General features: G+C 45.8%; 2 protein-coding genes and 1 non-coding gene across 3 annotated transcripts; 2 read left to right on the forward strand and 1 right to left on the reverse strand.

Annotated features, from left to right (window-relative positions):
• Positions 1-2,748: 2,748 nt before the first annotated feature.
• LOC136477548 (glycerophosphodiester phosphodiesterase GDPDL3-like) lies at positions 2,749-7,778 on the forward strand. The gene is made up of 9 exons (XM_066475749.1): positions 2,749-2,890; positions 3,679-3,972; positions 4,134-4,246; positions 4,333-4,831; positions 5,071-5,109; positions 5,195-5,482; positions 5,699-5,838; positions 6,530-7,016; positions 7,106-7,778. Exons 1-9 carry the CDS (start codon positions 2,776-2,778, stop codon positions 7,375-7,377), a joined length of 2,247 nt encoding a protein of 748 aa, XP_066331846.1. The 5' UTR covers positions 2,749-2,775; the 3' UTR covers positions 7,378-7,778.
• A 10,060-nt stretch (positions 7,779-17,838) lies between these two features.
• Positions 17,839-17,975, reverse strand: LOC136478838 (small nucleolar RNA Z247). The gene has a single exon (XR_010764512.1). It is a non-coding gene; the product is annotated as a small nucleolar RNA Z247 (small nucleolar RNA).
• Positions 17,976-19,464: 1,489 nt separating this feature from the next.
• On the forward strand, positions 19,465-21,303 carry LOC136477549 (uncharacterized). Its single transcript, XM_066475750.1, has 4 exons — positions 19,465-19,939; positions 20,078-20,248; positions 20,349-20,450; positions 20,930-21,303. The coding sequence occupies exons 1-3, from the start codon at positions 19,684-19,686 to the stop codon at positions 20,444-20,446; spliced, it is 525 nt and encodes a 174-aa protein (XP_066331847.1). The 5' UTR covers positions 19,465-19,683; the 3' UTR covers positions 20,447-20,450; positions 20,930-21,303.
• The last annotated feature ends 4,680 nt before the right edge of the window (positions 21,304-25,983 follow it).

A 25,983-nucleotide genomic window follows, 5' to 3' on the forward strand; every position in this document is an offset into this window, starting at 1 on the left:
TAATTTGATGTCGTAGAAGTTGATGCATTTTCCCATAGACATGATTAGAGTTTGAGCAATTGAACTTAAACTAAAGTTGAATATGAATAGACTATAATTCAGAACCGAAAGAGTGGAATTAAGTAGCCATGACACCTGTCTAACTGTCTCGGCCAAAAATTAGTAACATGATGCATTAGGAGATGAGCACGGGGAAGACATGATGCTGCTTCATGGGTTATGCTTATGCATGAGCTTATCGTCGTCCTTGGTACGTTTTGCAAGGGAGAACTTGGGTTTTTATTCCATTCCAATTCCAAACCTTGGGTGGCCCGCGTTGTCATGCCTTGGGGCTCCGGCTATCTTTGAATGGTCCGGTCACGCTGATCTGCCCTTGCGGAAGGCCGCTGTGGCAAAATTACCCGAAAGGCCGAAACTAGGACGCGCTGCGACTGTACATTTGTAACCCGATCGCCTGTCGCGCTAGGACAGATGGGGAAGTTGCTGCCACCCACCTACCCTTATCCTGTAGTGGTAGGGCATTGCAGGGCACACGGACATGATGGCCATTTGTGTTGCGGGGAACATGTGCGCCTGGAATAAAAATCGTGGCTCAGAGGCTCGCTGGCTCTCTCTCTGCCTGGGGGACGCCAAGCCAGCAGGTAGAATATGCAGCCGGAGCAACGTGACGGCGCCGTTCAACGCAACCACTGTTAGTACTAGTACTACGACCGGGTTCCGAGACAGCACACACAAAAAAAATGGTTAATCTAGACACCGTGATTAGTTAAAGCGTCGGTTGGTGAGTAAACACGACACGCTGCCCCGCGTCAAGCACCGATGCGCGGGCACCGGGCACAGGCAGGGCTCCCGGCTCCGGTCCAAGCACCGAAGCACGCCGAGTCAGCAGCAGCAGCATCATCCTATTCCTTGGTGCATGGGCGGGCATGGCGGATTGGCGGACCGAGGACACGATGCGGCTCCCCAGTCCCCACGAGTCCACTTGCGCTCGCCCGGCCCGGGGACAGAGAGAGAGGCGGATCAGCCAATCGCGGCTGGGGACGCGGCATATGTTGCGGCCGGCCGCCGGCCGGACCCGAGGAGGAGGCCGGTTCCCTCCAGGCCGCCTCCACCTGCGCAGGCGTCGGCTTCCTACACGGCCACACGGCCGCACACGGCTGGCTCCACCACCGCCAGGCGGCCAGCCACAGCGCACCGCCCAGCCCAGCGTATGATGAGCTATGATGATTACGATCCAGTACAAAACCACATGAACCATAGTACTATTGGAAAGGGTCCCCCCTCCCCTGGATGAGCCGGCTTGCATCTCCCACGCCCCTGGCCCTGAGAAAGCCGTGAAACTCATCCGTCCAGAAAAATGGAAGTCTCATCTTTTTGGAGCCAAAAGAATCAATATAAAAATATTACTATTTATGATGTATAATGAATATGAATATATCAATCATGGAATATATTTTTCATAATAAATCTAATTAAATATCTAAAATATAGATAACGGGAAGTCTTGATTTTTTTGAGGGGGGGGGGGGGGGGGGGTGGTTTCAAAGAATCAAATTTGACTACATATATAAAAATTATTAATATTTATGGTGCCTAATAAATATCGCTATATTAATCATGAAATATATTTTTATAATAAATCTAATTAAAGATCTAGATATAGATAATATCTTTAGTCAAATTAAGATTATTCTGACTCCTTAGAAGGCGAGACCGGATAGCATACAAATACCTTTAATGGATGTCTAAACTAAAATGTTTTTGCTAGATAAAAATATCACTAGTTCGGCATAACATTAGCTCTAAGAATTTATGCACATGCTCGTCTCAAACTTCTTTTTTTCTAAAAAAAAAACTAGCTCCATAAACTCTTGCAGATGAGGCTGTAGGCTCTTTATTAAACAATATTACTAGCCCTCTGATATAATGCGTGAGTATATCGTAAATTAGCGTAATACTTTTTTTTAGATTGCATAATAGTTAGTGTATAGTCATAGAATAAGTTATTTTATACAAATAGCCATTCCAAACATTGTTGTTTGCTCTCACATTCATTTCTTCACGAACATAAATTTTGTAAACATATTTCCCTTGCTTGAAACATGGTCTTGACAAAGTTTTATTGCACTAGTCTTGAAACGTATTTTAATCTCAACAATGACTCTAGTCATATATTTATCGAACGAGCGTGCGTGTGCTGTGTAAAAACATCATTTTACCTTCGGAACCACGCAGCCTCTCACCTCGCGCAGATCACAACATCATCGAGAAAGCGTCAATCAGAGTAAAAAAAAAAAGAATGGAGAAGGTACTTTTTCAACGAGAAAAGGAGAATAATAACTGAGGCTTATCATTTCTTTTTCGTTTTTTTTTACAACAATCATTTCTCTTTCCTTGGCAGAGGTTGGAAACTAATAGACCGATTCGGAGCATCTCACACGCAGTTCTCTGACCACCTTTCCCCTTCTCCCCTGGCCCTGATGGCCTGATGCCACCTTCTCCTCCTGTATCTGTTTCGCACACAGACACAGCTCAGCAGCAGCATCGCATCGCCTCGCCCCCGATTTCTTTTGTCTCTCTCTCTGGGTCTTAAAAATCCAACGCCAACGCGGCCACCGGACGCGCATTGCTCTCCCTCCCTGGCTCGTCTCCTCATCATCGCCACCCGCTTCCCCTGCTCCCCCTTCCAGGGGGCGTTCTTGGATTTCCAGTTCCGTGAGCTGCGTCTGCTGCTGACGCCGCCGCCGGTGGTCGCGTAGGTGGTGGCGGCCCGCAATGGGTAGGAGCAGCCGCGCCTGCTCCCTTCTTGGTTCCGCCCAGCTGCTCCTGCTGCTGCTCGCGCTCGGCTCCGCCGCCGCCCAGAAGGGTTCCACCTGGAAGACCCTGAGCGGTAAGCTCGATTCGCTGCGCTCTCACTTCGTTTCTTGAGAAGTTGGTGTGTATGTGATCTGATCTGGTCGATGTGCTGCCACTCTTCGCTTAAAGATCAGCCTTTTTTGCCTGTAAACTGCGAATTTGGTTTGTGTACTACAGCTTGGCCTGGATCTTCAGGACGAGCATGAACTGGCTGCGCATTTAGTTCTTTTTTGGGGGGCTCAAGCTTCTGTTTTTTTTTTTGCAGCAAAATAGTTTTTTTAGGGCTTCTCCAGCAAAATAGTTTTGCTTGTCTTTAGCACTGTTTGGGGGACTAGATTTCTGATTGGAAGCTTGGGGCCAGCCATGATGCTTACCTTTTAGCATTTCGTCAAAAAAAGAAGAAGCACGGTAGCCTTTCCAGCTAAGTGGCATTTGGTTGGGATTCAATAGACGCACATTTTATTGTTTACATCACCGTGTCTTCAAGTACAAGCCTATGCATAATCACTTTCTTAGTGAGAGATACTCGTAAATCATTAGCTGCTGACGCCGACTGTTCATCGGCTGCTTATGGGCCCATGGGGATTGCTTGTTTTGAGAATGGGATGGGAGTGGATCAGTTCGATGAATAACATTAATTCGGGTGGTGCTTTGAATTAACGGTGATAATGACCTATAATTTCACATGGTCATGCGTGTTTACCAGTTTTATGTCCGTCCGGTAATTTTGGTTTTGTATTTTCTGCCGTAGCGCTTAGGGCTGTTCCAGTACTTTTGTCCATCCTCATGACCCTAACAGTAACAATCATCTCATTTTTCCAGGCAAGGCTCCAGTAATCGTTGCTAAGGGCGGGTTCTCCGGTCTATTTCCTGATTCCAGTTCTTATGCTTATCAGATTCTTGGGACTCTTAGCTCCCCTGACACAGCCATGTGGTGTGATGTTCGGTTGACAAAGGATGGCGATGGTATCTGCCTACCGAGCATAGACATGGATAACTGCACAGTGATAGCCAATGTTTTTCCACAAGGGAAGAAGACCTACAAAGTTAATGGTGTATCTACGGTGGGATGGTTCTCCGTGGACTACACAAGCACTGATCTGCTAAACGTATCTCGTAAGTGGAGTTACAAATTTGTGTTTCACTATTGTCTTGAGCATTTTGATCTTGTTAACTGTTATGGTATATGTTCAGATGTCTCATGTCTGTGCATTGAATCTTATGCCACTTAGTAAATGCAGATGTCATGCTTCATTAACCCATTTTGATATTTGCAGTGAAGCAATCGGTCCTATCTCGTACCGGTGCATATGATGGTATCTTTTCAATAACTCCTGTTGAAATTGTTTACACCCAATTTAAGCCTGCTGCTGTTTGGTTAAATGTCCAGGTAGGGATAAAACTTTAACTAGCTTTGAACTAAAAAGTTGGTGATTTTCCTCTCACCTGAACATTTGTTTTCTTTCCAAATTGCAGCAAGACAGTTTCTACAGCCAGTTTAAGCTTAGCATGAGAAGCTATATCATGTCTTTATCGAAAAAAATTGTTGTCGATTACATCTCATCGCCTGAAGTGAACTTCCTCACCAGTATATCTGGAAGAGTTAGCAAGAACACGAAGCTTGTGTTCCGCTTTCTTGACGAACGCTCTATTGAGCCATCGACAAATCAGACTTATGGCTCAATGTTGAAAAATCTAACGTTTGTCAAGACTTATGCCTCTGGAATACTTGTTCCCAAAAGCTATATCTGGCCTGTTACACCAGATAATTACCTGCTGCCTTATACTTCAGTTGTTGATGATGCTCACAAAGCGGGGCTAGAAATCTATGCTGCTGATTTTGCAAATGACTTTACTATCAGCTATAACTACAGCTTTGATCCATTAGCGGAATATCTTTCCTTCATTGATAACGGTGCCTTCTCTGTTGATGGTGTATTGAGTGATTTTCCGATTACTCCTTCAGAGGCAGTTGGTGAGTCCATCTATCCTTTTTTTTTCATGATGCTATTAATAAGTATGTGTTCAAGAATTTTATGCACTCAAGTTAGCACTAGGTCAGTGTGATGTTTTATTTAGAATAGTTGTTATGGAATCATGGTTCAGTTATTATTATTATTTTTTGACTTTGGCATGAATCCCCTAACAAGTTGGAAGATGTAGCATGGGTCATGGCCTTTTTGGTCTTGATTTGTTCTTCTTTTTCCCCTGCAGGTTGCTTTAGTAACCTGAACACCAGCAAGATTGATCATGGTACACCTGCTTCCTTTGTCACTTCACGCTTAATTTCACCTATTTATAAATGTTACTGAATTTCGTCACACATTGACAAATGCAGCTAAACCTCTAGTTATCTCTCATAATGGTGCTAGCGGTGACTACCCAGACTGCACTGACCAAGCTTATGAAAAGGCAGTTGCCGATGGTGCAGATGTCATTGACTGTCCTGTTCAAGTGACCAAAGATGGCATACTGATATGCATGAGTTCCGTTGACCTAATGGGCGTTACTACTGTTGCAAAATCACAATTTGCTTCGCAAGTAACTACCATCAACGATCTGAAGGCTGGGCCTGGCGTCTTCACCTTCAACCTTACTTGGGATGATATTTCTAAGAACCTAAAGCGTAAGTTGATTTGATGTCATTTCCCCTACTTTTTGTAAACCTGAATGTTTGCTATGCAAATAGAAGCCAAATGTTTAGATATCCTCATGTATATATGGTTATGCTAAGTCATCTTTTTTGTGCAATCGATAACTAGTGAATAGTTAATGGCCCATCTGTAATTTTTCTTCACAACTGATCATGCATTTGCTTCAAGACTAACATTTTTATTGGCAGCCATGATATCGAACCCAGCGATCAACTTTGGCCAGTACAGAAATCCCAGAAACAAGAATGCAGGAAATTTCATGAGATTATCAGACTTTTTGACCTTTGCAAAGGGAAAGGATTTGTCAGGAATCATGATAACTGTTGAGGTAAGAAATTAATGATGTGGAAAAATGTTATATCTAGTGTGAACCTAGATTTGAATGATATGGAGTTGGCTATAGTGCTGTTCCAAATCTCTTACCATTTATCAAGTATACTGCACCGAGAGCAATGCCTTTTAGGGATTACTTGATAATCATTTTTTTTTCATAGAAAAAAGTTCACAGATCTGAAAACACAACCTGTACAGTTAGTGATTTTTTTTATTTATATGATTAAAGACTAGACTGGCAGGATCCAAATAAATGACAAATATTTCTAGATTAGTGACCCTCAAACTTCATTCTGGTACAGAACCTTGATGAGAGCGTTGACAGTTGGGCCACTCAACCCTATGCCTCACTCATCTAGTCTAGTTTTGACCCTGCCACAAGCCCACAAGTATCTAGTAGAATTAAAAATCACAGTGACCAGTTCATAGATATTTTAGCTACTTAATCCTTCACTAGGTTAACTAGCATTTCTATGTCTAGAACTTGCTTGCGAAGAACCTGAAGTTAAAGTAAATAATGTGATTTTACACCTAACTAGCTACACTTGACATGGTTTAAAATCTGTGAACTTACCCTACAAAAGGATGACTGGAGCAAAGCCAATCCCTTTTTTATGTCTCATGTGGTGGAGTTCTTGCAAGTCCTCACCACACCTCATTCTCCCTTCTCTTTTTAATTCTTGCAGCATGCTGCCTTCATGGCAGAGGAGCTTGGATTTGGTGTGGTAGATGCAGTGATCAAAGCCCTTGATGACTCTGGTTATAATAAGCAGACTGCCCAGAATGTTATGATTCAGTCAACCAACAGCTCAGTTCTAGTGAAGTTCAAGCAGGAAACCAAGTACAACCTTGTCTACATGATTGAAGAAAATGTCAGAGATGCTGCACCTTCCTCCCTTGCAGATATTAAGAAGTTTGCTAATGCTGTTTCTGTTAGCACCACATCTGTTTTCCCGGAAACCCATTATTATTTGACAAACCAGACCAATAATCTTGTTCCGACCCTTCAGTCTGCTGGCCTCCAAGTTTACGTTTACGTGCTCATGAATGAGTTTGGTTCTCAACCAAATGACTTCTTCGCAGACGCTACTGCACAGATTAATGCTTATGTGCAAGGTGCTAATGTGGATGGGGTCATCACTGATTTCCCTGGGACTGCTCACAGATACAAATGTAAGTTCCTGATTACAATTTCAGAAGTACTGTATCATTTGTTAAGTGATTCAAATATATGAAGTTCTCGATGAATTTATTGGTCACAGTGAACTCCTGCATGAGCATGGGAAAGAACGCACCACTCTTTATGTCGCCTCCGAAACCTGGTGACCTCCTTTCAACCATGCCCGGAAATGCACAGCCACCAGCAGCAGCCCCAATGCCGCTCTTGACGGATGCTGACGTCGCAGAACCAGCCCTACCTCCAGTCAGTAACACCACCACGCCTGCATCGCCTTCGCATGCCGCCCTCAGAATGCAGACCGATGTCTCGATCCTCATCACATTGCTGATGCTATGTGCTTCCCTCCTCATCTGAAGATAGTCCTGCACAACATCATACGCGGCGTGGGCACATTAGAGCTGAGGATTTCACATTGAACTGCTAATAACAATTCTTTCCCCCACCTTTATGTAGCGATTCTTTTCTTGTTCTGTCCGGTGTTTTGGAGGATGGATGGATGTTCAGCTTGATACCTCAACGGTGGCACTTGTGTGTGCTGCCGCTGCCTCTAGGTACATTTTGGTACATATGTGTGGTGATACATTGTTCAGGTCATCTTTCCTCAACCTGCCTCTGGGGGGCAAAATATTGACTGCAAACAGGGTTTGTTTGAATGCACTCTAATCCATCTTAATCCACATGGATTTGAAGGGGTTGCGGTGTAAAATTAGTTAATTTTCTACCCTAATCTTTGCCAACCCATGTGGATTGGGGTGAATTAGAGTGTATCCAAAGTTCCAAACAAGCACTTGGGAGTTTTGAAAAAGAGTAAAATATGTTAGAGGTCCAATAACTTGTGACCAGTGTTATCTAGTTCTATCAATTCTAAAATTGTAATTTTTTAATCTATGAACTTTTTAAGTGGTCCATCAACTCTAAAATTGTTTTTTATGTATGAACTTTTTAAGTAGTTCATTAAATCTGATGGCATCTGAAACTGAAATAATGATGTTTAGAGTGTTTAGTGCAGTTCGGCTTAACTAGTGAAGCTGTTTTTTTTTGGGTTCTATAATACCCACTAAAACTAAAGTTGTTGGCCAACGCCTCCTCTCCATCCGACACAGTCGCGGCGAGGTACTAACCAAGCCCGCTGCCGTGGTGTTCTAACAAACTAGCTCCACATTCCATGAGCATCGATGCTAGATGTCATGTGCTTTCAAGGGCGTGATTAGTTTCCAGATCAAACCAGCTTGGCTCGCAGATGGAAGACAGGCTCCCGCCGGGCAAACTGTGTGCGTGCAGGCTGTTTGCAGGTGTCTAGTGTCCGGCAGCATATCCTCCGGCTGGAAGGCCACACGGACACCATGTTGATGTAGCCGTATAGGAGTCACAGTCACCTGGAATGTGGCCGAGTCCGTGTGACGAGCGCAGCGCAGCCTGCACAGACGCGAATAACTCCACGCGGTGGTCCGGCGGAAGCAGGAAGCAGTGAAGCACCCAAACGATGACGACACGGCGTGCAGTCGCCACAAATGGCGTAAGTACATTTCGTCGAACATGTTGCATGCGCACAACAACTCGACGAAGATACTACAGGTGTCTTGGTGTCAAGGAACGTGACGTGAGTTGCAGGCAACGTATACGTATTGAAATTGGGAAAGAAGGCCACCGGAGGGGCCGGCTCCGGCTCCAACCCCAGACCGTGTGGATGTGTGTTCTCGTCTCGTAGAGGACGAGGTAGGTAGAGACCGGCAGCGCATGCCGCGGCCCCCGCGTCGCATTGGCGCGCACCTTGTGCTAGAGCGGCCGAGCCCCCGCGACCGCGAGCGATTGAGGCGGCTATCTACCTGCACGGCGATTGTGAGGCGGGCACGGAGCGCCGTGGTGGCGTGACCAGATGACGCTCCGCAGGATGCTGGCGAACCTCGCCGTCGCTTCCGATCCAGTGGGGAAGGTCCGATTCGAGCCATGGTGCCAGCAAGAGAGGGTCGGGCGGTGGGCCGTGGCCATGGTAGGGCAGATGCCTGGCTAAAAGTACTGTTGACTAATTTATTATAAGAAAAAAAATATGATTCGTTGACTAAAAAAGTACGGCTTATAAGTCAAACGAACAGGACGAGAGGGTTTAGGCCTTCTGACACGCTGGAGAGCTCACTTTTGATACGAATATTACAATATCCGGACTGTATTAACACAAAAGTGAGTACTGGATTAGGGATACACTAGAAAAACCAGCGCGGCGCGCCCCAGCCTGTGTAGGCCAGGTCACCAGGATAACGTTTTCAGGTAAGCAGTAATGTGCAGGCGTTTTCGATTACATGATGATAACAGCAGCTGAACATGGTGACCAAAATGCCCAAAATTTAATTACATTATATTTTGTGTTGTATGAAACAGCTGTTCAAGCATCTAGGCTCATTTCCAGAGCTCATTTCCACATTGGCTTCTGAAGATTGTATCAAGGTTCTATCCCAGCAATCCTAGGACAGTCCTCAAGGTCTGCGCTATTCTATAGTTTAAAACTTTAATATGCAAAATATTTTTGGGTGAAATTTTCATATACTACTGAAGTAGTGCGCAAAAAATATTTTAGGGTGCAAATTTGCAGCCACAGGACGTTACTCCTTGTGCAAAATCTGCCTTCTCTTTTCTTAAACAAAAATCCGCCTTCTCTAAAAAATGGAACTTCTGTTGCGCAGCTGGTGCCCACCTATAAGCCCCAAGATATATTTTTTTTAAAAAAACTTCTCATTGGTGATAATAGATCTTTTCTGGTTGTCTACTTCCTGGGACATGGGTCACAAATTTGATCTTCTGCAAGGCCCCAACTACAAATCTATAACATGCTTTATATGGCTACTTGACCAATGTCCAACCTAAACCGACTTATCTAGAATTGTAGAACTTAGGCTAACATATATCAAAGTTATTGATGTTGATTCAAGATGGGAAATTATATCTTTTATAAAGGAAAATTCTCAAAATGGGATACTGTACTATACATAGGAAGCAAATGATTGAATGTCCTTTGCTTTATTGAATCACTTGTTTGAACAAAAACAATGTAAGGACCTCCAGCCAACTAAAGTAGACTTCAAAATGCTTGCTGAAGATATTCCCTAGGTGGGAGACAACAACTACAGTAGCAACTTCTAACCAAATGGTCTTGAATGCATTTGTAAGTGAAGCAAACGAAGCCCCATATAACGATGAAAGATAGTTAGAATGGGCGAGTATTTCCATTTGCATAGTCATCAATCACTAAAGCCAATTCAAATGGCCATATGAGGTTGATGCTTCTGCTCTGCATTTAGATACCGCACCATGGCAATGGCATTATCTTAATTGGCTGCAAGGTTGGCACTTTTAGCCCACAGTAAAAAATCGAAGCAAAAAATCGAAGCAAGGTTGTACAGCTCAAAATTCTGGTGGTCAGGAGTCGGATAAAAAATCTGGGAGAATTTAGTAGTTAAGAGTAGGTATTAAACTCTACTAGACTTGATTTTTTGTTCATGTTAACTGAATAATTGCAGAAGCTGTGTAAAAGAATGGTTATTTGAAAGTTTATTCTTTTTTTAGCCTGAGCTAGCTAGCATATTTTTTGGATTTTAGCTGATTGACAAGTTAAATCCACGACTTTTATGTTGGAAGATGATGAACGTTGTATTTGCAGTCTATGAAAAAAAAAGTGAACCAAACTTTGGTATTATTTTCAACACCAACTTATCCTGAAAATTGTAGCTTTGGAAATGGTTGTATTATACCGTGACGTGTTGCTGGTTTTGCTAACAGATGTCCTACCTGAAGAAGCTTTGTTAGTTAGAAATGGAAAAGGCTATAGCTAGGCACTAAAACTTGTAGTGCGTGCATTGCACAAAAGCAGATTTTGGATCTGGATGCGTCCATCCTAAAATCCGGTTTCGTTCTAAGCTATGCACTCAATCGTTTGGTAAGCAAGAAATGAATCAAGCAAGTTATCAGATTAATTCATAGATTTGGCACTTCAAGCACAATTTTGAATAAATAAACAGTAAGCAAGAATTCTGAATTCGAGTTTTGGAGTTAGTAGTCTTGCTACTCATGGATTATATTTATGACCAGACTATAACACTTAACTGACATAGATGGTCCCATATGTTTCAGAAAATTTGCTACACCAAAACAAGCTTATGAACTTTAGAGAAAAGTATGGTTGACTCTATATGCAATTATGTATCCAATGATTTAAGTCATTAAATTGTACAGAATATAGCTATGGAAACATAGCCGGATACAATATGGTTCTTTGCTTGAACAATGATAAATATTATGAATGTAAAACTATGTATTCAGAAGTAATTGTCGTCATCAAGCTTGCATCATGCTCCCTTGAATCAAAGCCACGTTTCTCTGTTATCACCATTTGGTTCCTCTGAAGTAGCAACAATGATAAATATTATGAATGTAAAACTATGTATTCAGTGAGCACTTTACCTTGTAGGCATTTTCTCGAGCTGCTGTTGGGCGTTGTCCATTTGGGCGACCACTCCTTTAGGGTGCGTATAGAGGTGCGGGAGGCTGCGTTGTGCGTAGGGCGCAGCACTGGTGCCGCTGACCTTTTTCGTCGTGTGCACCTTGTGCGGCACTGGAGGGGGGTATCAGGTACGAGCGAAGGGAGGAGAAGAGGGGGGAGGTCCGTGGTTGCGGCTGGGAGCAGAGGGGGGCGTCGCTGCAAGGAGAGGAGGCGGCCGCGAGGGCAGTTGCCGGATGAGGGCGCGACGTTGATTCGTGTCTCAGCGTGCTCATCGCCCGCGGGCGTGGGGAAGCCATGGCGGCGGGTGGCGCTGCTGGTGTCGTCATGCTTCGTTGCCCAGGCGGTGGAGCTCGAGTGCAGAGCGCCGCGACCCAGATAGGGGCGGCGGCGGACTGAGAGCTGGATGGTGGGTGGCGCAACAGGTGGCGACGAACGCCGGTGGGCCGCAGGCGACGCAGCGGGCGGAGGGCGGACGCCGGCACCTTCGCGGAGGGCGGAGGGTGCCCGCTCTTGTGGTGCGCGGTGGTGGCCGTGTCCGGCTCGCTTGCGAGGCCACGCTCAGCTCGCCCGCGGGCTGCGCCGCCTCGCTGATGGCTGCCGCCCGTGCTGCCACTCGCTCGACGGACGAGCCCGAGAAAGTTCGCGAGGTTTTGGGTTGAGAAAGAAACGGGCAGGGACCAAATCGATCCGCAATCGAACGGACAACAACGCAAGTTTGCTGGATCGGACGGCCAGCGGGCTAACGGGCTACATGGCCCTATCCATTAGCCCGCTTTTGGTGCAGGATTCATTTATAGAGATCGAGCTACCGCTCGCCTCCGAGGCTCCGACACCTCCGGCATAGCCGGCCACTACCGTCTTCTTCCTTCCTACCTCTCTCTTCCTCTTAGACGGTCTTCAACGGTAGAACGCAAACACAAGACCTATTTCTATGATTTGAGCCATCTACAGAGAAATGGTCACCCACCCAAAACATTCCCTCTCCAACAGCGAACCTAGTTTTCTCCGTCCGGTGATGCTCCGGTGCCGCTTGCTCCTCCGTCTTCGTCTTCCCCACGGCCGGCCACCAAGCTGCGAGCTCCGGCACGAGATCCAGCGAGCCGCGCGGCCCCTTCGCGCGGACGGTTTTGGATTGGAGCTCAAAGCAGGCAAGGAGCACCGAGAAAGGGCAAGCCAAAAAAACAAAGAGAAAAGCTTGCCAAAAAACAAACAAAGAGAAAAGCTTCTCTCATGTATCTGAAGAACACGATGAAGATGAACATACGCGGGCCAGGAAATCAAACAGCGCAGCAGCATTTAGGCCGGCGTGCTTGTCCAGTCTCTGTCCTGGTTCGCTGTGTCCCCTCCCTGTTTCAGCAAATCAAATCAAATCAAGACCAGAAACCGAGCAAAGAGTCCGAATGGGCTCCTCGTCCACTCCGGCGGCCGCGGCAGCGGCAGCAGCGGCGCCGAGCCGGCGCAAGGTGGCACTCTACCTGGCGCTCCTCACCCTGCAGTACGGCGCCCAGCCCCTCATCTCCAAGCGCAGGGGTCGGGGTAGAGCCCGGAGACGTTCCACCCCTTGCCGACGAAGCTCTCGATGGCGGCGTACAGGGCCCTGCGTTCCTTCTCCTCCACGGGGGCTGTCGCTGCCGCCGTCGCCGCGGCCAGGGCGTCCGCGCCGTCCTCCTCCGCTTGCTGCCCCGCGCAGCCACGGAGCAGCAGCGTGGCCGAGACCCAGAGCAGCGCCGCCGAGACCCAGAGCGCTGCCGGGAGGGGGCGCCGCGCGAGCCGCCTCCGTCCCCACCGCGAGCGGCGCCGATTTGCGTCGTCTCTCCGTGGAGACGCGTATTTGCGTCTCGGTTCGCCCTGAACGCAAAATGCGTCGCCTGTTTGGGTTATCCGTTGGAGCGTATTTTTTGATACTCAAAACACTGTGGATGACCTATTTTGGGTATGAGTTATGTTGTTGGAGACAGCCTTAGAAGCTAGTTAACGTTTCTACAGAGTTCGGATTCCACACGGCTTCTTCATCCGGGGGCCACCCAGTCTGGGCCGGCATACTTCAAACTGGGCTGGGTCACCCTTTTGGGCCTCTTCGTGATGACAGACTTTGCCGCCTCCAATCCTGTATTGCCTTCAGGTCCATCATCAGTTCTTCCGTCATCTTCTTCAGTGGCATCAGTCACCAGTGTCGTGACACCTTTGCATTTTACTCTTTGGATTTTTTTTGGAAATGATGCCATGTTTCACGTGTGGCCACTGTGAAATTTGGGTTAAACGAGATGCCCTTTGGGGTTCTCGGTTCCGTGTTATATATAGTGGGAATAGCCCCCACCATAGCTTGTACAAGAGGTCACGTTTACAACAGATAAGATCTTCCTAGCTCTAACTAACTAACTTGTACAACAGACTAAAGTCAAGGTTGCTAGCTACAAACTAGGAACTAATCCTATCTACAAGATACAATGTACATAGACATAGGTGAAGATATCTATCATCTAACACCCCTCCTCAATCTTAGCCACATGCAAGGTTGAGATTGTTTCTGAATTCTCGTAATTTTATACGCGGTAGAGCTTTGGTGAAGCCATCTGCTACCTAGTCATTAGTACTGCTGAACCGAATCTCTAATAACCTCTATGCTACCCTTTCACGAACAAAGTGGAAGTCAATTTCAATGTGTTTTGTTCTTGCATGAAACACTGGGTTGGCAGAGAGGTATTTTGCACCTAGGTTGTCACACCACAACCGAGCTTGAGGATGAGGAACCCCAAGTTCCACTAGCAACTTTTGAATCCATATTATTTTTGCAGTTGCATTTGCAAGTGACTTATACTCGACTTCTGTGCTTGAGCGTGACACAGTTGCTTGCTTTTGGGCACTCCATGAAATGAGGTTCTCACCAAGAAACACAACAAAACCACCTGTGGATCTTCTATCATCAACGCACCCTGCCCAGTCTGCATCCGAAAAAGCACTAACTCTCATTGTCTTTGAGTTTCCAATCTTAAGTCCAAGATTCAATGTCCCTTGTACATATCTCAGAATGCGCTTGGCTGCACTCCAATGTGTTGTAGTCGGTGCATGCAGATATTGGTAGATTTTATTCACAGCAAAACACAAATTTGGACGAGTGAGTGTCAAATATTGGAGAGCTCCTACCAGACTTCTGTATTTGGTGCAATCATTTGGCCCTAGTGCGTGTCCTTCATAGGCACTAAGTTTTTCTATAGTGGACATTGGTGTATCAATAGCTTTGCACCTGCTCATCCCTGACCGAGCCAAGATATCTAATGCATATCTCCGCTATGTAAGAATTAGGCCATCTTTGATCTTCTTGACTTCTATCCCTAGAAAGTAATGTAGATCCCCAAGATCTTCCAACACAAACTCCTTCTGCAAGTCACTGAGTAGCGCCTTAGTTGCCTCTGGAGATGAGCTTGCCACAATTATGTCATCCACATACACTAGGACAAACAACTTATGTTTTCCCTTATTATAATAAAACAATGACGTGTCAGCCTTCGATGGTATGAACCCCAAGGATACCAGTTTTGCACACAACCTAGCGTACCATGCACGTGGAGCTTGTTTTAGACCATAGAGAGCTTTGTCTAACTTGCAAACATACCTAGGATGAGTTTTATCCTCATAACCCGGTGGTTGATGCATATAGACCTCTTCATCCAAAATGCCATGGAGGAAAGCATTTTGTACATCTAGCTATCGCAGGGACCACCCTTGGGTGACTGCAATGGAAAGAACCGGTTGGATGGTAGCTATCTTGACCACAGGACTGAAGGTATCTTCATAATCTATTCCATAATGCTGCTTATATCCTTTAGCTACTAACCGAGCCTTGTATCGATCAATAGTTCCATCAGCTTTCCATTTTACCTTATACACCTATTTGTAGCCTATTACATTCTTCCCTTTAGGCGGTGGAACTAAGTGCCAAGTCTTGTTCCGAACCAATGCTTGATGTTCAGCATCCATGGCCGAGACCCATTTTGGATCTTTGAGGGCTTCATTTACACTTGTTGGTTCCTCTGAAGTAGCGACTGTAGCCATTCCCCATCGAACAGTACCATCTGTGTATTGTTTGGGCTTCACAATGCCATGTTGGAGTCGAGTACCAGGTCGACATGGTGGAGCACCAACTGGATGTTCGCCACTGGATCCTGATGACATATCATGAGTCGTAGTTGCCTTAGCCGCACCGGATCTGCTGGCATCCGCACCAGATCCCGCAGGCAAATCGACCCTGGGAGTCGGAGTCTCCCAATCCCCCCTATGTGGATCTGAGTGCGAAGCCGCACCGCCCCCAGGAGAGACGAGCGCGTCCACGTTTGGCGCAGAAGATTCCGCGCCTAGGAGAGACGTCGGTGCTGAACCCATGTGCGACGACGTCTGCGACGATCCCAATGGTGATGCTGTCGCAGGTTGTCCGCCGGCATCAGGCAAATCAGCCTGGGCACCCATGCTGCTCCCTGTGCCGCGACATAGGAAATGATAGGGGACATCACTACCTTCTTTGCCGGATCCATCATCATTTTCGTCCGGATTTTTCCCTGCAGCCTGTGAGCACACACGAGAACTCAAACCAGCATCAGTTGGGTTAGGAGAATCACAGTGCTGATCATGGATTAATGCCTCCTCAAATGACATGGATGGATTTAAGAGGATATCGGGTAGAATGCGAAGCTCGGCGCGAAGGCATGCACCAGCGTTTAGATGAAGAGTGGAGAAAGGAAACATAGCCTCATCAAACACTACATCACATGATATGTATATGCGGCCTTCACCTAGATCTAGGCACTTGAAACCCTTGTGAGAGTTGCTATAGCCAACAAACACGCAACGCTTGGAACAGAATTGGAGCTTGCGTGTGTTATATGCACGAAGATTAGGCCAAACAACGCATCCAAAAGTGCGAAGAAGGGTGTAGTTCGGCTCTTGACCATAGAGTCGGTGGAGAGGAGTATCATAATTGATTACTTTAGAGGGCAACCGATTGATAAAAAAACAGCGGTTTGGAAAGCTTCATCCCAAAATTTGAGTGGCATAGATGCATGGGCGAGCAAGGTGATGCCCATCTCCACGATATGCCTGTGCTTGCGCTCAGCGGCACCGTTTTGTTGGTGTGTGTGTGGGCAGGAAACAAAGTGATGAATCCCAACACGCTTAAAGAAAGAATTTAAAGATTGATATTCCCCTCCCCAGTCTGTTTGCATGACCCGGATTTTTTATCAAATTGCCTTTCTACTAAACTTTGGAAATCATGGAAACACTGAAAAACTTCGGATTTGTGGCGAATTAAGTAGATCCAGGTAAACTTGGAATAATCATCGATGAAACTAACATAATAATTGAATCGACCAACTGAAGTTGGGGCAGGTCCCCAAACATCAGAAAACACAAGCTCCAAGACACTAGTAGACACACTAGTTGACGTCGGAAAAGGCAACTGATGGCTTTTGCCCTGTTGACATGCATCACACACTTGTTTATTGTTCACATCTTGAATAGAAGAGAGATTATGACTACGAAGGACTCGATTAACAATAGGAACAGAAGCATGCCCTAGCCAACTATGCCACAGGGACATAGAGGGTTTGACAGCTCCAAGTGCCTATTTATTGGACGATGATGATGATCTACTCGAAAAAGACTTGATAGGGTAGAGGCCTCCTTCAGCCTTGCCTGTGAGGAGTGTTTTCTTCGTTGCCAACTCTTTTATGAAAAAACAATCAGGGTGGAATTCAACAAAAGCATTATTGTCTTGAGAGAGACGATTTACAGATACTAAACTCTTGCTAGCATCAGGAACATGTAGAATATTACGAAGATGAATTTTATGTGAGGGGGACTCCACAAAACCATGACCAACATGTGAGATCTCCATACCTAACCCATTGGCGGCGTGGACGTACTCCCCTCCATGGTACTTGTCGCGAAGGGAGAGCTTCTCCAGATCACTGGTGATGTGGTCCGTTGCCCTAGAGTCCATGTACCAGTTGGTATCTACTCCGTAGGAAGAGGTGACGTTGGAGGCGGATTTCTGCTGCTGTAGTGCACTGCCCTGGAACCTTTCGTCGTACCTCTTGTAGCAGCGAAAGGCTGGATGACCTTCCTTGCCACAAACTTGGCAGATGAGACCTGCCTAGAAGGAGCTGGAGCTGCCTCAGTTGAAGTTGTTGTTGCGGCCACCCTTCTGCTTGCCGCCGCCACGGGCAAAGCCACTGCGGCTTCCACGGTTGGAGTTATTTCCACCGCGTCCACCACGAGACGCCAGGTTTACAGAGGACTGGGATCCTCCACTGTGCATCTCGAGCCTCTATTCATGACTTATCAGTTGAGTATATAGCTCACCGAGGGAGATTGGTTCAACCCTGGAGGCGATAGATGTCACCACGGAGTCGAAGTCGTCGTCGAGGCCCGTCAGGATGTAGGAGACCATCTCATCATCCTCCAGGCGGCGCCCCGCAGAAGCCATCTCATCAGCGAGAGACTTCATCTTGCTGTAGTACTCGGCGATGGTGGATGTGCCCTTGGACGCCGTTGCCAGGGCCATCCGGGTGCTGATCAATCGCGCACGGGATTGAGAGGCAAAGAACCCCTCAATGGCGGCCCACGCTTCGGCGACCGTCGTTGCAGTCGACACCTGCTGCAGGATCTCTCGGGACAGAGAGACAAGGAGGTAGCTCAGGACCTGTTGGTCCTTCGCCACCCATGTGCTGTACTCCTTGTTCAGGATCGGGACCTCTTCCTCCGTGTCATCAGATTTCTTCTTGGGAAGATACTGGGCTGGTGGTTTGGCTGTAGGGCTAAGGAACTCGAAGACCTCCGCTCCTCGGATTGAGGAGAGGACTTGAGCGCGCCATAGTGGGAAGTTCCCACGGGTTAGTTTTTTGCTGACCGGCAAGAAACCGAGGGAGGAAAGGACGGCGTGCTGCGCGGCGGAGGAGGAGGACATGATGAAAGCTCCGTAGGGAGACAGGCTCTGGTACCATGTGAAATTTGGGTTAACGAGATGCCCTTTGGGGTTCTCGGTTCCGTGTTATATATAGTGGCAATAGCCCTCACCATAGCTTGTACAAGAGATCACGTTTACAACAGATAAGATCTTCCTAGCTCTAACTAACTAACTTGTAGAACAGACTAGAGTCAATGTTGCTAGCTACAAACTAGGAACTAATCCTATGTACAAGATACAATGTACATAGACATAGGTGAAGATATCTATCATCTAACAGCCACAGCAGCGCCGAATCAGGTCAGCTTGGCAAAACAAAGTACATTTACACATGCATTACGTATCGATATGTATCATTTCATTTTTTTAAAAAAATTAATACTTCGAAGTATATTTTTTCTAGTAAGATTTCCACGTTTGTAGTGTTGAGGGGGGTTTGCATTGAATATTTTTTTTTCTCTTGCGAGGAGTTTGCACCAAATATTTGACTTTCTCTAAGTCTGAATCCATATCGTTAAGTTCACATATAGGGCATTGTTTTGAATAGTGAACTAACCTCAAGTTAGCCCTAGGCCATATAAATGAGTGGGCTAATTTTAGTGTAGCCTAACTGGTTGTTAGTCCATCTTATTAGTCCATGTATCCCGACGACGTGTGACTGATTGCTTGTCTGAATTCTGGAGGAATCTGGATGGTCTAGAGGAATACTGGAGGAATTTGCGAGAGAAAAATACTATTCTGGATAAAAAAATAAGCATATCAAGCCGAGTTTAAGGGCACGCGAACGGGGCCATGTCAATCACTACTTTGGTCGCCTAAATTCTAATTCGTAGTGTTACAATCTCACCGAACTGAGCATTCGTTCATTCAGAATGTGAGAAGAGTAGCAGTAATCTCCAGTGAATCATTATGTTCTGCAGTCTGAAAAGGATGTGATTGGATTGGACTATGGAATGCACATTGGAGATTTGTACTGGAGCAGTCAATTATGCCACTTGCCACGCAAGAGCTGCCAAGTGAGAAGAGTAGCAGTACCCTAGCAGCCATCGGCGGAGGAGCGACGTCCACCGGCTGGGCTGGGCGCCACCATCCACCCACCGTTGGGAGTTGGGGACGCTACGCCGCGTTCACTGACAACCGCGGGTTTCGCGTGTGGCCACGGCGCGGCCGCAGCCAATCGTCGCGTCTTCTGCCTGTCCGTCGCCCATCCATGCCGCCTCCCGCCTCGACGCCGGCGACGCACGCGGCCGTGTACGTGGCGGCGGTGCCCCTGCGGGCGCCCAGGGGCCCCGCGCAGCTGCTGATGTCGGCGGGCTACTCGCTGGGCATGTGGGACCTGCAGCACTTCATGGTGCTCCTGCGGCCCGACCCGGCCCTGGCCCAGGCGCTGGTGTTCGATTTCCAGCCGCGGGACCCGGAGGACGCCCTCGCCGCGCTCGCGGTGCTGTCCCGGAGAGAAATCCCTGGTATGGTAAAACCCTTCGCCTTCCTTCGCGGTTGATTGATTGATTCGTGCCATGGCGAGAGCCTATCTGTCCTGTCCTGCCATGGCGAGGATTTATTTGTCCTGCTCCTGCAACTGCAATGGATGGATGGATGTTCAGGCGTGGTTCGTAGAAGGACGCTGCGGAGGGTCCCTGACCGGCGGTGCTGGCTCGTCGGGCACTGCTGCTGCGACGGGGACGACGACGCCGTTGCCGCCGCCGGCAGGTTCAGCGAGCGGTGGCGGACCGGCCTGGTGGTCGGGGAGCACGACTGCCGGGACTACACTAACGGTAATCCGTCAGCGGGGCTCATAGTCATCGACATTGCAAAATCGTCGTGGTACTGCGATCCGTCTCACCGTCTCTTTGTTTTGTTTTGTGGATCGACAAGGGCTGGTCGAGGTGCTGACAGGTGAAAAACGTGTCCTGGAGTCGCTCCGATTGGGCGCCAACGGCAGCACCACTAGCGGGGCGGCGCCGCCGTGGTAGCCTGGTGCGAGTGCCTCTCTCTTTCCTTTTTTTTTCCCTGTATGTACAACCCCTCCGTTCCTTCGGTCTCGTGGCGCACTACTGAGTGTGTACTGAATCTCCATCGAGATTGAGATATGCAGCTTGTTCGCTTGCTCGTAAACGATCGTAAATTTCCAGCCAGGAACAGTGTTTTTCTCTCACACCAAACCAGCCAGTAGTAAATAATCCATGATACGATACGGCCTCCCGAACAGGCTGATGGTTTCCAATTCTTGGGTGACGTTGCGTGTGCGCAATCTGATGATGCAATATGAACAACAAAGACAGCCAAATTAGCCAGAGGTTGCCCGCCTCTGGGTAATTTGGCAGTCTTTGAGGTAACGGGCAACCTCTAGGTAATTTGGCAGTCTTTGTTGTTCAGCCTCGTTGCAGGTTGTCTGATAAAGTTCGTTTTTTTTTTAGGATGCTTCTGAGTTACTAACTCGTCGTCTTACTCTGCAGATGGATGATCTAAATACCCCACCGTCAGTGTCATCGTGAAGCATGTACGGTCCCTTATCGGATTCTATAACTGGAGACCCAACACCCAAGGCAGAGATCTCAAGGAAATGAGGAGACATTTTCGAAAAAGAAGAAACGAGGAGAGAAACTAAGAAGCTACTCCAGACAAGGCAATGGTGTAACGGAGAAATGAGGTCACTTCGCTGAAGATCAAGGCAAATCTGAAGTAGCATTGCTGATCCATGTAACGGTGAAATCCTTTGGACTAGAAGAAGCTGTTGGCTCAATCTGTTGTCAGCATCTTTTGCCATCTAAAGTTTCTGAACGATGATACACTACACCTCAAATAGTCGAAGTCCTACCTGAACTGAACACTGGGTCACCCTTCCAACTCCTTCAGAAGAAAACAGAGTCCAATTTTTCCTCAACTTGAGACAACACGTAATGCTTCATCCATATTCCATAACATGACAGAGTAAATCTTCCTGTTGAGGGTTGACCCTTGCACCAATGCCTCTCAAGCAGTGGCAAAGCTGTCCCCATATTGTCCTCACCTGGGCTGGGAATGTATGATCACCAACCGCCACTGCTGGCCACCTTTGCCCCTACGTCCCCACCGCCTCATCCATCTCATCTCAACCCCAGAAACAACAAACCAATTACCTGCGCTCGCTGTGCTTACTCGTGCCATGACCATGATGACGCCGACAAATGGAGGTAGCTCGGGCGTTGACTAATGCAATGGCTTTTCTCCATTAACCCTTATCCCAAGCCTGAAAGGAGGAGACAGAGTATGTAGGCGAGGCCATTAACCCTCCCTTATCTGGAAGCCTGTGATTGATCCAGAGTCTTATCATCAACTCAATTCTCAGAGGCTATATGATCCACCAACCACACATAAGCGCATCTAGCTCTGTGTGAAGCTATCGATGGCTCCACCACAGATGGTGCGTGCTGCGTGCCCCTGCCCCACCTGCACAGCCAAATCAGGCAGCAGCAGCAGCAGCCTGTGACATGAACGCAGCAGAGGAAGAAGATACTGTCCGTGTTTAGCTGGCCACCATCACCAATTCGCCATGCATGCTGCAACGAACTTTCTGCCTGCACTGCTGCACCTTAGGTTCTACTTCTACCTGCAGCACTAGCTAATTAAGCGAGCACTATGTGTGGATGTTGGTGAATCAGGCATTCCATCCATGGAGACAATCAGAATCCAGAAGTATTCTTGCATTGGTAAAGGGGAGTTTTGAATGACATGATGTCTGTTCTTCATATCATGCTGCGGCATGACTCATGCTCATTGACAAATTTGGGAAGTAGATGGAAATGCGGTGATCATCATCGCGCCACGTATCCGCGTATCCGGTATGTCTGCAAACGCATACTAGTACATTCAGGAAGATGGTTGCTGTGGATTTTCTGGAGGGCCACGTACATGCTTCACTTTTTGCAAACTAATTTTAAATCTAACATTGTCGGTTTTTTTTAAACTAACACTTTTGGCCGCGCCTATTATCCTGACGCGGCCAAATACCTATGCCGCGCTATGTATGGTGGCGCGGTAGAGGGCTGACGTGTCGGCGACCGAAATCGCTGACCGCTGACGGAGCAGGGCCTGCCGCGCCACCAATCTTGGCGCGGCAGCGCCGGGTACCCCTGCCACATGCATGCCTGCAGGCACTTGCACACACGGCAATGCAACGTCAAGTCCAATCCAAACCCAGGCTACCATGCTATCATGCTATACACACGGTGCATAGCTGTGCTTCCTACTCGCGCCACTACCATGCTATACTACGCCTCTACTAGTATGTCTGCCCCATGCTACTGGCCACATACTGTATGTAGACGGTGGGACCTCCCTTCCTTTCTGCGCTCGATCTATCCACCTCAATCCGTGTTTTGTACTACTACTAGTAGATTGAGCTATCAATTGTTTATTTTTATATTATATTCTAATCAACTTCAAAACTACACACGGTCAGACAGAAATAGTGTAGCCAAACGGATAGACTTGTTGGTTGGACATTGATTTCTTTTTTGCCACATATAAGTTTGGATTTGAATATTGGAATACGAATGCAAAACAAATAAAAGTTGGATACATATGGTAGCATCCGGATATCTAATAAAAAATTAAAAGAATATAAATAAATAACTATTTCAATCAAATATAAAACATTCATAAGGAAACTAATACAAAAGTATGGATGCAAAAATATTAGTCAACAGAAAAAACAATAATGAATCAATATATGTAAAATTTAAGAAAAAAATAATAAAAATAAGGAAACGAAAAATTTATAACAACAAATATAAACTAAATCAAGTCAACATTGAAATAAACTTAGTATCTATATCTCAATATTCGTCCAATTGGAAGGCAACGGTTTCCATGCAATAGGCAATCGGAAGGCAGCGGTTTCCATGCAAGAAGCAACCGGAAACAGCTCGATATCCATTTCCTTGCAATAGGCAGCAGGTTTGCGGTTGGACGTAGTAGTACATGGCACACGCACATGCGCGCTGGTCACAGATTGAATAGGCGCAGGAGAAAATTCATTCACACCCAGAAGCACCAAGTACGGGAGTACGAGTAGGCCAGTACCATGGGGGTCCTTAAGAGTACTAGGGTGGAAACGGATATCGAGATGTTTACCCGTCTTGTATAAATTTATATTCGACAAATCTTAAATTTGGATATATGTATATTTCATATATGTTTTTGGTATAGAATATAGATGATGAAATGGATATGTCCCGATTTATTCCACATAACTTTTCTCTCTCTCTATCCAATTTTAGTTTCATATTAAAGAAACCCAAAATATCCAACGATAATGAATATGATGAAACTATTTAGAAAGTATGATGACATATGATTAATGACTAGTGCTATAAAATTTAATATTGAGATATAGATACTAAGTTTATTTCAATGTTGACTTGATTTAGTTTATATTTGTTGTTATAAAGTTTACGTATATCGATTCCTTATTTTATTATTATTTTTTTAATTTTACATATATTGATTCATTATTGTTTTTTTTTGCTGTTGACTAATATTTTTGCATCCATACTTTTGTATTAGTTTCCTTATGAATGTTTTATATTTGATTGAAATAATTATTTATTTATATTCTTTTAATTTTTATTAGATATCCAGATGCTACCATATGTATCCAACTTTTATTTGTTTTGCATTCGTATTCCAATATTCGAATCCAGACTTATTACGTGGCAAAAAAGAAATCAATGTACAACCAACGAGTCTATCCGTTTGGCTACACTATTTCTGTTTGACCGTGTGTAGTTTTGAAGTTGATTAGAATAGAATATAAAAATAAACAATTGATAGCTCAATCTACTAGTAGTAGTACAAAACACGGATTGAGGTGGATAGATACTAAGTTTATTTTAATGTTGACTTGATTTAGTTTATATTGGTTGTTATAAAGTTTACATATATCGATTCCTTATTTTATTTTATTTTTCTTAAATTTTACATATATTGATTCATTATTGTTTTTTTGCTGTTGACTAATATTTTTGCATCCATACTTTTGTATTAGTTTCCTTATGAATGTTTTATATTTGATTGAAATAGTTATTTATTTATATTCTTTTAATTTTTTATTAGATATCCGGATGCTACCATATGTATCCAACTTTTATTTGTTTTGCATTCGTATTCCAATATTCGAATCCAGACTTATATGTGGCAAAAAAGAAATCAATGTCCAACCAACAAGTCTATCCGTTTGGCTACACTATTTCTGTCAGACCGTGTATAGTTTTGAAGTTGATTAGAATAGAATATAAAAATAAACATTTGATAGCTCAATCTACTAGTAGTAGTACAAAACACGGATTGAGCTGGGTAGATCGAGCGCAGAAGGGAAGGGAGGTCCCGCCGTCTACATACAATACGTAGGCCAGTAGCATAGGGCAGGCATACTAGTAGAGGCGTAGTATAGCATGATAGTGGCGCGAGTAGGAAGCACAGCTATGCAATGCCGTGTGTATAGCATGATAGCGTGGTAGCCTGGGTTTGGATTGGACTTGACTTGACGTTGCATTGCCGTGTGTGCAGGTGCGTGTAGGCATGCATGCATGCGGTAGGGGTACCCGGTGCTGCCGCGTCAAGATCGGTGGCGCGGCAGGCCCTGCCCCGTCAGCGGTCAACGATTCCGATCGCCGCTACATCAGCCCTCTACCGCGTCACCATGCATGGCGCGGCACAAGCATTTGGCCGCGCCAGGGCAATAGACACGGCCAAAAGTGTTAGTTTAAAAAAAACCCAACGGTGTTAGATTTAAAATTAATTTCGAAAAAGTGTTAAAATTAATAAAAAAATTGACCCTGTTGGCTTGCACAGACTACGCATGAACTGGTGACCGATGATGATGATGGTGATGATGCTCTCACGAGTCACCACAGATAGAAGCTACCAACCATGGTCGTCAAATCTGTTCAGTTCAGACTTCAGACTAGGGGTGCTTCTCAGCTCAAGCCTCAAGTGATCTGCAACAGATGATCTTCTGGCACAGCCGTTCAGTTTTGGTTCACACCTCTGTACCTTCACTGTCAAATCTGATCTGATCTGCTGCGGTGCTGCCCAAGTCGAGGCTCAGGAACATTCTATCACCTGCGGGCTCATGTTGAAATTGTTTCCCATCCAAGTAAGCCCTTGTTTAGTTCCAAAAATAGTTCCAAAAAAGTGCTACAGTACCTGTCATATCGAATCTTGCGATACGTGCATGGAGCAGTAAATATAGACGAAAAAAAACTAATTGCACAATTTAGTTGAAAATTGCGAGACGAACGTTTTGAGCCTAATTAGTCCATGATTGAACACTATTTGCCAAATAAAAACGAAAGTGTTATAGTACCAAAATTCCAACTTTCCCTCCAACTAAACACAGCCTAAATTTGGATAGAGTACACTTATGCGCCTACAGTAAAACTATCACAAAATTACACACAGTTTGCACGATTTATCATGAAAATACAATTTTTTGCCACGCGCACACCATTAACCCTTTTTGCTAACT

Source organism: Miscanthus floridulus, chromosome 8, assembly GCF_019320115.1.
Source record: "Miscanthus floridulus cultivar M001 chromosome 8, ASM1932011v1, whole genome shotgun sequence".
In the NCBI taxonomy this organism is placed as follows: domain Eukaryota; kingdom Viridiplantae; phylum Streptophyta; class Magnoliopsida; order Poales; family Poaceae; genus Miscanthus; species Miscanthus floridulus.

Excerpts from the sequence above, each read along its gene's own strand:
- LOC136477548 (XM_066475749.1), top strand. The coding sequence starts at position 2,776 with ATGGGTAGGAGCAGCCGCGCCTGCTCCCTTCTTGGTTCCGCCCAGCTG. Across the intron at positions 4,247-4,332 it reads CTGTTTGGTTAAATGTCCAG|CAAGACAGTTTCTACAGCCA; the intron begins GTAGGGATAAAA and ends TCCAAATTGCAG. Across the intron at positions 5,839-6,529 it reads GAATCATGATAACTGTTGAG|CATGCTGCCTTCATGGCAGA; the intron begins GTAAGAAATTAA and ends TAATTCTTGCAG.
- LOC136477549 (XM_066475750.1), top strand. The coding sequence starts at position 19,684 with ATGCCGCCTCCCGCCTCGACGCCGGCGACGCACGCGGCCGTGTACGTG. Across the intron at positions 19,940-20,077 it reads GTCCCGGAGAGAAATCCCTG|GCGTGGTTCGTAGAAGGACG; the intron begins GTATGGTAAAAC and ends ATGGATGTTCAG. Across the intron at positions 20,249-20,348 it reads CTGCCGGGACTACACTAACG|GGCTGGTCGAGGTGCTGACA; the intron begins GTAATCCGTCAG and ends TGGATCGACAAG.